At 49.2% G+C, this 13,322-nt stretch overlaps 1 protein-coding gene across 27 annotated transcripts in view; it reads left to right on the top strand.

The window, feature by feature from the left end:
- Cux1 (cut-like homeobox 1) overlaps positions 1-13,322 on the top strand; it is a 334,105-nt gene that overhangs the window by 14,300 nt on the left and 306,483 nt on the right. For 7 of the 27 annotated variants that reach the window (XM_003751160.6, XM_003751161.5, XM_063270997.1 and 4 more), the window contains exon 1: positions 1,015-1,409. The exons of 2 other annotated variants lie outside the window; for them this stretch is intronic. In XM_003751160.6, the coding sequence (XP_003751208.1) occupies positions 1,347-1,409 (63 nt within the window). In that variant the 5' untranslated portion in view covers positions 1,015-1,346. Of the gene's footprint in view, positions 1-1,013; positions 1,410-2,052; positions 3,207-13,322 lie in introns of those variants that run through there. 18 more of the 27 variants (XM_063271001.1, XM_063271003.1, NM_001415775.1 and 15 more) reach the window with 14 other exon arrangements.

Raw genomic sequence — 13,322 nt, forward strand, 5'->3', positions numbered from 1 at the left:
TCAGAGAGCAATTATTTTCTACTGTCATGTTTGGTATGCCATACAGACGTTATTTACATATAATTTTCAAGATTAAGGAATTTAGGGATTTGTCTTAACTAATTACACGTTCACCGAAGTGCAGCAAAGTGAAAACACTGTGTTCCTACTGTAAACGCAAACTCTCTGGTGTGAATAAATCCATTAAAGATGAAGATCCTAAAACGTGTGCTTTGGGGCTAGAAGGAAATGTAAAGAGAACTTCCTTCCCCACTCCTGGCTTAAATGTGAGCGTTTTTGCAAAACTTGGGAACGAGCGCTCGGTTTCGAGTGCACTGCACGCTCTCAAACTTTCTGCCTGCAAAGACTGAGGCGCGGAGCTGTGTGAACCCCAGAGGAAGTTTCTTGAGTTGTGTCGCACAAGCATGGTTGGGGACAGAGCTGTGTTCCAAGACTTGCCCCAGTCCTGGCAGACGCTGGAGCGGCTCTGAAGGGTGGGAAGGCCGCCGCCACTAGCTGATGTGTCCCGGTGCAAGTAGGGGATTGCAACCGAGTGTGTGTAGGACGTGAATGGAAGCTGTGGCGGCAGCAGCCGCAGGCTCCAAGGCTTGGTGGTCACCCCCCACCCTCCCTTTCACCACGACACAATTGTACTTCCTTGAATATGAAACACTGGTCGCGACCGCTGTGGTCTGGAGGTCCCCCAGCTGGAGCGCACAGGGGAGCGGAGTGAGGTCATCCGCAGCCCCGGCGCACGGGATGGCGGCTGGGGTCTGGGCCGCTGGCTTTGCAGGTGGGCTCTGCTCGCTCCGCGCGCACGGTGCAAAAGAGCGCAGCGCCCGCACCCTGCTGTCGCAGCGCAGTCCACCGTCCCCACGCCAAGCGAGGGGGACTTTCTCCCAAAGCGTTGACCAACAGCGACCGCGACCTTTCCGGGGGGGGTTGGGAGGGCACCCTTTAGGTGAGCTGCAGGGTCCTGAGGAGACCCTGCAGCGCCCCCTCGAGGCCGGGCCGCCGTAGGGTCGCAGCGCGGCCTGGGAGGGGGCTTGTGGCGGGGCGCGCGGGAAAAAGGGTGAGGGGTCGCGAGGGCCCCGGATGCCCGCGCTCGGGCTGTGGAGAGAGAGCGCGGCGCGCGCGCGTCAAGGCCGCCGCCGCCGCCGCTGCGTTTCCCTCAGGCTCTGGACTCCATGGCTGAGGCGGTGGCGGCGGCGGCGGCGCCGTGAGGAAGGAGTCCGCGTCCGCGGTGGCTGAGGCGGCGGCCGGCTCCAGGCCGGGTTTTGGCGCCCGCCCGCCTGCTGCCTCCTGGCGGCTCCTGAACTCCAGCCCCCTCTCTATCAGCCTCTCACTCCGTCTCAATATGTCTCAAGATGGCGGCCAATGTGGGATCGATGTTTCAATATTGGAAGCGCTTTGATTTACAGCAGCTGCAGGTCAGGCTTCTCGGCGCTCGGCCTCGCGCCCGGGGGGTGAGGGCTGCGGGCGGTCGCGGCCTCCCTCAGGAAGGAGGGTGACACTCCGGGCTGCCAGGGCCCTGGCGGGGGTGCTGAGGCGACGGGGGAAAGCAGGAGGGGGGTGCCGGCAGAAGAGCGGGGCCGAGTCGGCGACGAGTCCCTCGGGCTCCCCGGCTCTCATTGATCACTCGGCTTGATCAGAAATTGATCCTCTTTGTTCAATTCATCGATCAGCCCAAGATGGCGCCGGAGCCGCCAGCCGCCACCAACATCTTTGCCCCCCGGTGTCTGCCCCCTTCAACCCCGGAGGGTGTCTTCCTCCCCACCATCATCGCCATCATCATCCTCATCGTCCTCTCCGCCGCCGTCGCCGACCCCGCGCGCTGTCGTTGTCGCGGGACCCCGGTGGAGAGGAAGGGGGAGCGGCGGTCCCCCCCCCCCCCATGGGGGCTCAGTGGGAACTCGCGCGCGCTAAAGAGGGGGACGAGCCACGGGGTGGCTCTGGAGGGGTGGCGGGGTTGCAAAGAAGGGGAGCTTCGGGACGCTAGTCGCCCTCGCGCCAGTCACGTCCTTCCTTCCCCCCCAGCTCAGCCCCGGCGTATTCCCGGGGAAAGTTTGTGGGGAGTTGCTGGTGGGGGGTGAAGCGCCTGTCTCTCGCTCTCTCTCTTTCCTCTGTCTCCTGGAGGAGAGAGTCGCGGACCGCCGCCGCCGCCGCCGCCACTGCCCCGCCGGCGCGGCGGAGCTGGAGCTGGTGGCGCTGTGGTGCCGCCGGCTCCGGGGGAGGGTCAGATCGGCCACCGGCGGCTGGCGGCGGCGGCGGCGACGGCCAGGCTGGCGGGTGGCCCTTGTCGTGGAGACGGCGGGTGGGTTGGAGCTCCTGACTGCTCCTCGATCGGTCTCTGGGCCCAGCGGCCACCAATCTTTTTTCTACTACTCCCGTGAGGGATTGTCAACCGGTGTCGACCGGACCAGGGGAACGGCTACCCGGTGTGGCGGGTCCCTCCCCCACCCCGTTTGTTTACGTCCCGGGGCCAACCCGCAAGCCCCGCGCTCTTTTGTGTGTCTGCTGCGTGAAAGTGACTGCGGAGCTGGATCTGTCCCCCTTTTTTGCGCCCGGGGACTTCCCCGGGAAGGGGTTGTGGGGGAAGCTTTGGAAGGGGAAAACTTGGCTTGCGGGGGGACACCAGTGGGTCGCGCAGAGTGTGGGATCGGCCCCGGAGAAGGGAGAAGGTGCAGGAGGAAGGCTGCAACTTTCCACCGAGCGCAGGCCGCTGCGTGACCCGGTCTCGGGGCGCTTTTCCTCCCGGGTCACCGATCGGTGCAGACAGACTTAGCTGCGCGTCTCAGGGACTTCCAGGGCTCCCCCCTCGGGGATCGGTCGCTTTCATCACTCCAGCCCCTCACTCTCTTTCGCGAAGGGGTGTGTTCTGTCCTCTTTGCAAAAGGGCCCCGGGAACTATGGAGCGCGCCTCAGGTCCGCTCCAAGCTGCCTTCTCCAACCCGGTTCTTGAAAGCAAAGCCCCGGGGGCCCCGCTGGACTGTAAGGAGACTGATTGTGGTTCCCCATCGCCTCGAGGGGATGGTATTGGGGCTTCCCAATCCGCGGCGGAGCTGCCTGCGTGTCCAGAGGATGCTATTCCGCCTGCCACTCCTCATCGGAACCAGCTGCTCGCCCTCGGGGTCCTCCCTGCTAGTGCTAGCCCCGCGTTCACGGCGCCTGGACAGCCCCGGGATTCTGCCAGGTGGATGTTGTGCGTAGCCGGAGCCAAGTTGAAGGTGAGCGGCAAATGAGCCCTCAGAGCTTTGATCATTGGGGACATCAGAGATAGGGGACAGTCTTGTGGTCCATAGAGGCAGCCTTGCACTGTGGGGAGTGTGTGTGTGTATGTGTGTGTGTGTGTGTGTGTGTGTGTGTGTGTGTGTGTGTGAGAGAGAGAGAGAGAGAGAGAGAGAGAGAGAGAGAGAGAGAGAGAGAGAGAGAGAGAGAGAGAGAGATATGTTCCATAACATCTCTAGGGAAACCGCCTTTGCTCCCAACTTTAAAGTGTGCTTGAACGTGAACTTGAGTGAACTTTTCTAACCCAGAGGACTGGTGATACTTATTAACCCACAGCACCCTTAGGAGTCTGAAACAAACGAACTCCACCTGTAGGCCTGTAGGAAACGAAGCCGATTGGATTAAAACATCTATAAGTGGAGTGAAACAACTTTAACTGTGCTTGCTTTTTCTGCCCTTGCCTACGTGAGGACGATAAGGCAGACTCATACTCGTTATGAAATTTCCTCCCGTTTCTCTCTTGACTAGGAAGACTATGTGAAATATGTATTTCTGATAAGATTAAAGCTTAAAGAAGTTTGAGTATTTATTGACTAAAATGGATTACTCCATAGTCTATTGTGTAAATTAGATTCCTGAATGTAATGAACACAGCCGGATGGCATTTTTTGATTAATTGGTCTACCCTATTTTAGTAAAAATAGCTCCCTTTTACCATAATTTAATTCCTGTGCTTACTGTAAAACCCGTTGTGGAATTTTAAGAAACAAGTCTTAATTTTCACCCCCCCCCCATGTGACATCCTAGTTTAATATCAGTAAAGTTCTTTTATTAAGCATTTCCAAGGAAGCCCAGAAAAATGATTTTGAGAGTTATTAGATTTTATGAATTGTTAGTGTCGTCCCCTCACCCACAATGGATTAGCGTTGCTGGAGATCTTGAGGACATTTAAGCAAATGGCTTCATCGAAAGTTTTCCTTATGGTTGACATGAATGAACTTTATGTTGACCTTAAAGTAACAACAAACAAAACATTTTGTTTAAGCTCTGTTCTTGTTACAGAGCCTATTTCCTTTTGGTAGAGAATGGTTGGACCTTAGGTGTTTCAACTGCTTCCTTGGATGGCAAGTTTGAAAGTTACTTGAATTTGGAGTGCCTAAGGTCACGTATGAGTCTGGGCTGCTCCTTTATCTGGAAATGGGTCCAGGGATTTTGAGTTGGTATCTGGTTGAGGTTCCTCTGTTCTCACCAGTGGGGAGCTGGAGAATTTTGGGTGAGTATTCTTTAGGTTAAACTGAGAGCTTAGTCTTGGATGAATCTCATCTGGAGTGGCTTACGTCTTGGTAAGGAGCAGTAGGACCCTACGCTCCTGGAGGGCCATGTTCTTATTCCCCTGTTTCTTGGGTCTTAAGACAACCTGGGAACATGGAGTGGATGTCTGCTCTTGAAGAGAGATTCTGAGAACAGGCCTGTTTCCTTTCTCATCCCCAACCAAGACTTGTCTTGCAAAAAGTTAAGAGTGCCCTAGTGTTGCTAAGACGAGTTGAACAAGTTTTGATCCTGCCCAAGACTTGTAAAAACCAACTTTTTTTTTTTTTAAAAGAGAAACACCATTGTATAAATTTATCTCTAAATACATGTTTGAAAAGAGGTATATATTTAACTCTTGGAACTTGTTTTCTGATTAGTGGAGCTCTGACTGTTGGGGATGGGGCCTGCCTGTGGCTGTATCCCTTTGGGGTCCTTTCAGTGTAGTGTGACCTGTTCTTTAGTGAGAATCCTCTGAAAACGTGAACTTCAAAAATATTCTTTCCTCAAGTCAGAAAACAAACTCAGTTTTTGCTGCAAGTCTATTTTCTCCCCTACACTTACTTCTGGAAGCGCTCACATTGGTGTTTGTATATGTGTTTCCTGCAGCCCAACACTGCTTCTTGTAATAAGGCTATAATTTTAATTAAAGTATCCCGCTTGGTTCCTTTGATAGGACAATGAACAAACAAATGATGCAGGGCGAGCTCCCGGTTTTTCTTTTCTTGTTTTTTTTTTTTTTTTTTTTTTTAATATAGGTGTCTTAAGAGCATGGGTGTGGGAAGGGTTATTATCAGTTGCTCAAAGCTTTTGCCTGGGTGAAACCATTTTTTTTTTTTGGAAAGGCACAAGTCAGTGCAAGGATGAAATAAATGCAGTAGCTCTTGATGGGGTTGAGTGTGTGGAAGCTGTTTGGCCTGTCTTCCGTCGGTCGGTCGACACTCAGTTCTGTGCTGGAAAGGGGAACAACAGCTCTGTCTACCCAAGAATTACTCTCTCCCGATCCCCCTAAATGCCCAGGGTCTGGGCAACCCTGCTGAGCCCAGACATTTAAGTTTTAAAAGTCCCTTCTCGGTTGATAGTCAAGGAAGAAAAACCTGCCAGTGTGTATGGGAGCTTTCCATTGATGTTCAGGGCTTCTCCTGAGGTTGTAGAAAAAACAAGGTCAGAGATAGAAGTCTCCATTTCACAGCGGGGTGAAAGGATAGGTTTGTTGGGGGACATTTGTATATTGTTTTAGGAGAAGTTTTGTCATATGAAAACCTTTCAGAGACAGGCTCCGTTCTTGCTTTTGGTTCCTTTTACAGTTTATGAAAATTTCATGTATCTTGCTGGGCCATAATATTAACGCCCAGGCAAAGCTACTGTAGTAAGTTATTCTGATATATAGGACTGTAAGTGACTCTAGGAATTATTTTAAATTTATTTGAAATTTTATACGTGGCTTTAAAGCATAGTTGCCCTTCCCAAGGAAAGTCTGATTTTTATTAGTCATCGGCAGCCGTAGAAATGTGTCTACCTCGTCCGTTTGTTTTGTCTGAAGCTCTGGGTTATTGCTGCCGCAGAGAGATAGTTTTGGTTTCAATTGAAATTCCCCTGCCTCTGATTGTTTAAACCAGACCCTTAATCTTATTTTAACATATTTTAACCATTCAAAAAAACCCTGGAAGACTTGTTTTGTGTAAGTAGCAAGCAAATGTAGTTTAAACACTCCAGCAATTCTGGTATCTAATTGGAAACAGGTGGGACTCTTGGACTCCTGCACATGAGTCTGACCGTAGCCAAGCGGAGGACACTCACTGCTGGTTATTCATTTTTGTTGGTGGTATTTGAAGCGGGGCCATAGCCTCTCCTTGCCCCATATACTACTCTTCACCTGGACATCCTAGTCATGTCTGAGAGAAAAAGGATTTCAGAAGCCGTAGTTGATCACATTTTTTATTTTGTTTTGTTTTTCTGAGACAGAGTCTCTTTACATAGCCCTGGCTGTCCTGGAACTCATAGACCAGGCTGGCCTCAAACTCAGAGATATGCCTTAGCTTACTAAGTGGTGGGGTTAAAGAAGGCATGCATCACTACTTTTATTTTTTTTTTTAACGAGAGAATAGTTTTGCGTTTTTATGGTAACCTAATGGTTAGTGATTTAACTTCAATGACCAGTTACTTTACCTAAAGATCCTACACGTACAGATGGAGTCTCTCACGGAAAGCCTTAAGAAAATGAACTTGGTCTGGGGTGCATTTCGCTAGTGTCTCCGTGCCATAGTCCCCTGAGAACTGTTTGACAGTCTTCCATTTCAGTTGTTGAGGGTGTGCTCCTGCAAGCCATTTGGTGGCCTTGACTTTCTATCTGACTGCCAGGTTCCCCTGTGTCTGTAGTTACCAGATTTTTCTAAGGATCATTGAGAGTTGTCGGTCTTGGTCTTGTTTTGGCTTTTCTTAGTTGCACTGGGTTCTTACTTGCACTTTTAAGATTATTTATTAATTTAATGTTAGGATCTCTATAGTGCAAGCTGGCCTCACATACAGCCATCCTCCTCCTGCCTTGTCCTACCTCCCAGTGCTAACATTACAGACTCGAACTACTGTGCTTATTTAGCCCTGTCTTTCTTTTTGACCTCTATTCTGAGAAAGTTGGTGAGGAGAGTGTTGTTTGGCAGGTAAGGGCATATCCTTCAGGAAGGGACTTGGGATTGACAGAACCGGTGTTATTGGCCTCAGTGGTGCTGTACCCAGAATGTTTCTGAGTCCCCAAAAAGTGCTATACACTGTTCACATTAAATGCTACAGTTTGAAAAAAAAAATATGAAGGTGAACACAGGACCTCTTCAAGTTTTAATGCTCTGCCTGGTGGTGGTACACACACCTTTTATCCTGGCACTGAGCACGCACACAGCCTGAAGCAGGTGAATCTTAGAGTTTGTGGCTAGCCCAACCTATATAGTGAGCTCTAGTGAGACCCTATCTGAAAAATGGACAAAGATTTTTTTAGGCCTGTGGGTGGCGGGTAGATCGATTGCCTAGCATATGAGACTCAGAAGGTTCCACCCCAGCACTGAAAAAAGTTACAATAAATAAGAAACGTCAATTTCTTCATTTTCATCTGATTTTTTTTTTTTTTTTTTTTTTTTTTTTTTTTTTTTTGGAGCTGGGGACCGAACCCAGGGCCTTGCGCATGCTAGGCAAGCGCTCTACCACTGAGCTAAATCCCCAGCCCCTTGATTTTTTTTCTTTACTGTTGGAGGCCGCTGGCATTTGGCAGGAGTTTTGTGTTTTATAGAGCCTTGGGCCATGGGAAATGGGGTAATAGAACTTGGGGTTGGTGGGGGGTGTCTTTCTATGAGAGGAAAGGTAATCAGACCAAAGGCTACTGGGAAGACACCCTGCAGAACAAGGAAGCAATAGCCATACAGGAGAATCACTCTGAGTGAAACTGACTAGGTCCTGCTTCCTTCCATTAAAGCGTGCTTGTAGCAGAGCCGGGAAAGCAGGCCACACCTTTCTAAGACACCCAAGTCTGCACCCTCCATTCACCCTTTGAAATCAAGGATGCTTTCAAGTGTTTGATTTATGCAGTTAATGCTGGAGGAAATTACTAGAGCTTAAGCTCTGGACTGCCAAGTAGCTGCTGCTTTTCACATTACCTTGAGCGACGATGTAGTTGCACTTGCTCAATAAGGGAATCCAGTTAACATTGTAAAAAGTTGCCTATGGTGGATTGCACGGCATCCTGAGTTTGGTTAAGGGAGAAACAAATGGACAAATTAGTTCTTTTTTTAAGCGAATATTACAGAATTTTGAGCAGTAGAATGCGGATTGTACTGTCATTAAAATGTATCTGGGTGTTGACAGCTTCTATTTTTTTTTTTTTTTTCTTTTTTTCGGAGCTGGGGACCGAACCCAGGGCCTTGCCGCTCTACCACTGAGCTAAATCCCCAACCCCTACAGCTTCTATTTTTTAAGCTGGAAGAGACCTCAGATCTGTCCACCCGGCATGTGACTGAAGTCAGGGCTTAGGATGTAGTGCAGTTTGGGGTCTGCTGCCTCACCAGACTCTAGGTGCCACACCCAGCACCGTGGTGCTCACCCATAAATCCCCGTACTGGGGAGGTGGATGAGGGATGATCAGAAGTTCAGGGTTGTCCTTGAATACATAGAGTTTGGGAGCAGCCTGGGCTAAGTGAGGTCCTGACTGAAAAAGAAAAACATAAGTCAGAGCCACAGCTCAAGAACTTTCCACGCCCTCCTGTAGGCAAGGTAGTGAGTGTTCTCTCAACTGGGCCTTTCTCCCTAATAATTTGTGACTTTTGTTTTCTAATGTAATTTGATTTTTTTTGTTTGTTTTGTTTTGTTTTGTTTTTGTAATTTGATGTTTTAAAGATTCAAAACCACATGAACTCATTTTAAATGCTATTACTAGATTGTTCTCTTGGACCTCTGAGTACTTTGGTTTATTGCCATGTTTACTCTGTTAAAAAAAAAACGATTTGATGAGAGTTAGTAAAATGGGGCTGGGGAGACAGCTCCGGGAGTAAGAGCCCTTGCTGTGAAGGCAAAGGGAACATAGTTTAAATCCTTAGCAACTATGCAAAAAGAGGGCATGGGAGCATGCCTGAACTCCAGATTATGGGAGAGGAGACAGGCTGATCCCCACGGTTCCCGAGTGAACCCAGCCAAAGGATGAGTTTCAGGTCCAGCGTCTCAAAAATACGCTAGAGAGGGAGAGAGGAAGACACCTGCTGTGGCCTCTGCAGTGCGTGCTTGTGCACAGAGGTGCTCGTACAAGACACACAGACACACACACAGACACACACAGACACACACACACACATACACACACACACAGACACACACACACATAGGGTTTTTATTTTAAGTTAGTAAATGACACAGAAAGCTAACTATTATTTTAAAGTTACATTTATTTGTTGTGCATGTGCTCAGAGGTAAGGCTAGAGGACAGCTTGGGAGTGAGGTCTCTCCTTCCACCCCGAGGTCCCCAGAGATGGAACTCAGGTGGTCAGGCTCATGGCATGCGCCTTTATTGGCTGAACCGTGGTTTTGGGCCTGGAAGGCAAACTTGTTTTCAAGAGCTGGGAGCTGCAAACCTCAGCAAGGCCTGGGGACTAATGGGTAAGGAAGGGCTACTGTGGAGCCGCCCTTAGCCTCCCCAGGCAGCCGCAAGCACTGTCACCTTTGCCTGTCATTTCTTGCTCTGCTCCGGCCCTGCCCGCCCGTCATCTTGTCATCTTCCGTGCTATGGCAACTGTTGGCTTTTTAAACTAAGTATTTGTGGTACTTCTTTATTTTGAGATTTTTATAAGATAAGATGTAAATGAAAATTTAAATTACCACTTGAGGAGATTGGACATGACAAGTTTTTTCTTTTAATTGAGGCTTGGAAAGGATTTTGTTTTTTTCCCCTTGGAGATGGCCGCATTCTTTTGCTCTGATCACTGTTTTCTTGCATCATTCCATAATGCTGGACAGATACTGGTGAAACAAATACATTAAAAATATTTTTATTATTAAATGTGTGAAGTGTTTGTGTGTGTGTGTGTGTGTGTGTGTGTGTGTGTGTGTGTGTAGGACAACTTTCTAGTGTCCGGTTTTCTCTTTTAACTGGGGTGCTAGAGATCAAACTCAGGTCTTCAGGCTGTGTGACAAGTGCTTTTCACCACCTAAGCGATCTTGCTGGCTTAATGCTTTCTTGCTTGCTCTCTCTCTCTCTCTCTCTCTCTCTCTTTCTTTCTTTCTTTCTTTTAAATATTTTGATCCTCCTCTCTCAGCTTCTTCAACATATCCCGCTAGGGTGTGCGGTCCTAACCAGCCATTTTATGTTTTGAGACAGGATTTCAGGCTGGCCTGGAACTGGTTATGTAGCCAAGAATGCCTTTGAACTCCTGATCTTCCTGCTTCTCCCTCCCAAGCGGTGATTATAGGGGAACCTCAACTCCAGGCTGTGCTTTCTTTCTGTTTTCCCCATGATGGTTGCCCTAGAACTTGAACTGCACTGATTCCATGTTATATTGCTCTGGACTGCCTTTACCAGGAGCAGCCAGTGGTGCTCAGACCTTTTCAGTGGAAACAAACTAAAACAAAACAGAAACTATGTATCCCAGCACGCAGACCTTAAATTCTGAACAGACTGTAGTTACATTCTGTGAGGCTTTGAAACAGAAAATTGTGGCAATCATGGTGGGAGCCTTCACTCATGCCCGTCTCCAGACTCTCACAGACTGGCTTGCCCATTTCAGTTTTACCTCAGTTTCTTGCTTTCGCAACAGCCCGTGCTCTCGTATCTTGCCAAGTGGGGAGACAGGTTCAAGTTGGGATCATGTTTCTGCTCAGTAGGCAAGTGTGGGAATCCTGGAGTCAGACAGGAAGCCTGGCTGTTGCTAGATGCCTCTTCCAGGTGATGAGGTGCACCACAGCCTTTGCCATGAGCACAGGGGACCCGTGGGTGTCCGGGTGCTTTATCTGGCTCTCCCATGCCACAATGGTCCAGTGTCACCTGAAGCTGGCCATTCTGGAGGGAAGGAATTGCCTTTCTTTTCCACCCTTGTCCACTATTGTCTTCAACCCTGGCATCTATGGTTTGTCAGCACAATGTGGGATTGGGAAAGGGAGGATATTGCCAGTTATGGTTGAAGGTCATTGTCAGGGAGTTAGAAGTGGTTTGCAGTTGTTTTACATGGCTTCGTGTTGGTATGCAATTATGCTGTCATCCCATAGTTTGATGATACTTTAATGAAATCTTTGTGTGTGTGCGTGTGCACACACATACAGGGTTTCGGGGTTGTTTATTGCTGGTGAGATCTTGTCTTTTCTAACACCTACGACCTAAGTTTGTAATCTTCGCTTGTTTCAAAATTGTTCATTTGAAGCAGGTTGAAATCCACGGCAGTCGGCTGCCAGATGAACCTTCTCAAACCATTGATTTCGTCCTGTTGTGCCTGTCCGTAAACACCCAGCAAGCTTACTCTGCATGGAATGGAGACCACATTCCCCAGGCTGGCAGACAGAACTTCTGATAGATGTCAGTCTTCACTGCACCCACACCTTTCATTCCAGCAGAGGCAAACCCAGAATCTTGCTGGTTTGTGGACATTGCTCCGTGAAGCTCCCTCTGGACGTCTGTCTGAGGCTTCAGCTTGATTGCATGCATTCCTTCCCTCCTGGAGGAGTGGCAGACTCCCTCCGGGAGGAAGCAGACTGAACGGCAAGGAGGAGGCTTTGACAGTGTGCCTGGGGCCGCAGCGGGCAAGGAAGGCCAAGTTTGGCGGTGGGGGCTTCCTAGGAAACAGTTATTGGTGGCTGGGGGTCTCTGAGCTCTCTTCAAAGTGCTATCTTCTTTCTTTGGTGTATCTGATGGCTGCTGGGGCAGCATCCAGCCATCATGACTTGTCTGGCACCTGCTGTCCACTTTCACTTCTACAGTACTATCTGTCATACTCTCTCCTAGGGCTGTGCACAATTGGGAAACCTGAGGGCTGTGGCCTCTTTCAGGGTTTGGCCTTTCCATGCTCTGCTGGGGAGACTCAAGTAGTTAATTTTAGAATGCAAAGCTGATTTTTCCCCCCTTTGGTGCTGGTGATTGAACCCTGAGCCTTGCTAGGCTAACACTCCTACAAAACTACATTCCAATTGAGATCTGTTCTTAATATCATGGAAGTTAGGTCAGTTCTATTAAATGACTATACTTGGAAACCAACTGAAGGAATATGTTTGATTTGTATTCTTATTTATTAAATTCCTTCTTTGTACATGTTGATTCAGATCCATGTAGCCCACCTCCCCATATGGGGGATGGAACTCATGACCTCATGCACAGTCGGCAAACACTACCAACTGAGCTATGTCTTCAGCTCCCTAAAAATCCACTTAAAAAATGAAGTTGGATAGAACAGTTTTATGCTGCAGTTGTGTTGTCAAGTCTCCGTGCAGCCGGAGGGAGCGTGCCTCCTCTACTTGCCATCTAGTTGTTAGAACCCAGCAAATGTCGGAGCAAGCCTGGAGCCAGAAGTGCTCAGGTCTGGTGTCTGGGCCAGAGGAATGTGTTGTACCAGCCCACTCCCCAGAAGCTGTTGTGGGCTTGGCACCCGGCCAGCCCTGGTTCAGAGCAGCGGTCTTCATAGTCCACACTTTCTCTGTTTTTTCATTGCTCCAAGAAAGCACTACCTAGGATATTTCTGTGCTGGTGACATCAGTGTCTGGCATGGATCTGTGGGAGCAAGGGTAGGAGGTGGGATCTGACAGGAGCAGGATGGTCAAAGGGGTACAGAGTGGAAGGAGTGGGCCAGCAATTTCAGGCGTTGATTGGATGTCTGGGCAAAAGGTTGGTGCTGTGTACAGATAGATTGAGACCCAGAGTTCAGAGCCTATGGTAGATTTTTTTGGGGGCTTTGGTTAATGCTCGAGAATTCTGCAAAATTGTGGGCTAGGAGTACAGTTCAGCATAGAGCTTTTGCCTAGCATGTGGGAGGCCCAGGGGTTTGTTTAATCCCCAGTATGAAGGACACAAAGACAGAAAAACAGAAGGAAGGAGGGAAGGGGGAAGAGAGAGACAGAGACAGAGACATGGCCCCCCACTTTAACTTTCCCAATTCTGGATCTAGGGGCTCCCAGGGCAGGTCAAAGGAATGAGAGAGGGAAGGGACAGGATGAGTTTATAAACTGTAGCCAGCATATGTCTGCTGGTGACAGGGCAGGGAGTTTATTTTTTCCCACTGCCAGCTCTCATTTCCTGGGCACTGGCACTAGTGGGTCATGGCCTAGGCCCTTGGTTTATTCCATGGTATCTAGCT

This window comes from Rattus norvegicus, chromosome 12, assembly GCF_036323735.1.
Source record: "Rattus norvegicus strain BN/NHsdMcwi chromosome 12, GRCr8, whole genome shotgun sequence".
NCBI lineage: Eukaryota > Metazoa > Chordata > Mammalia > Rodentia > Muridae > Rattus > Rattus norvegicus.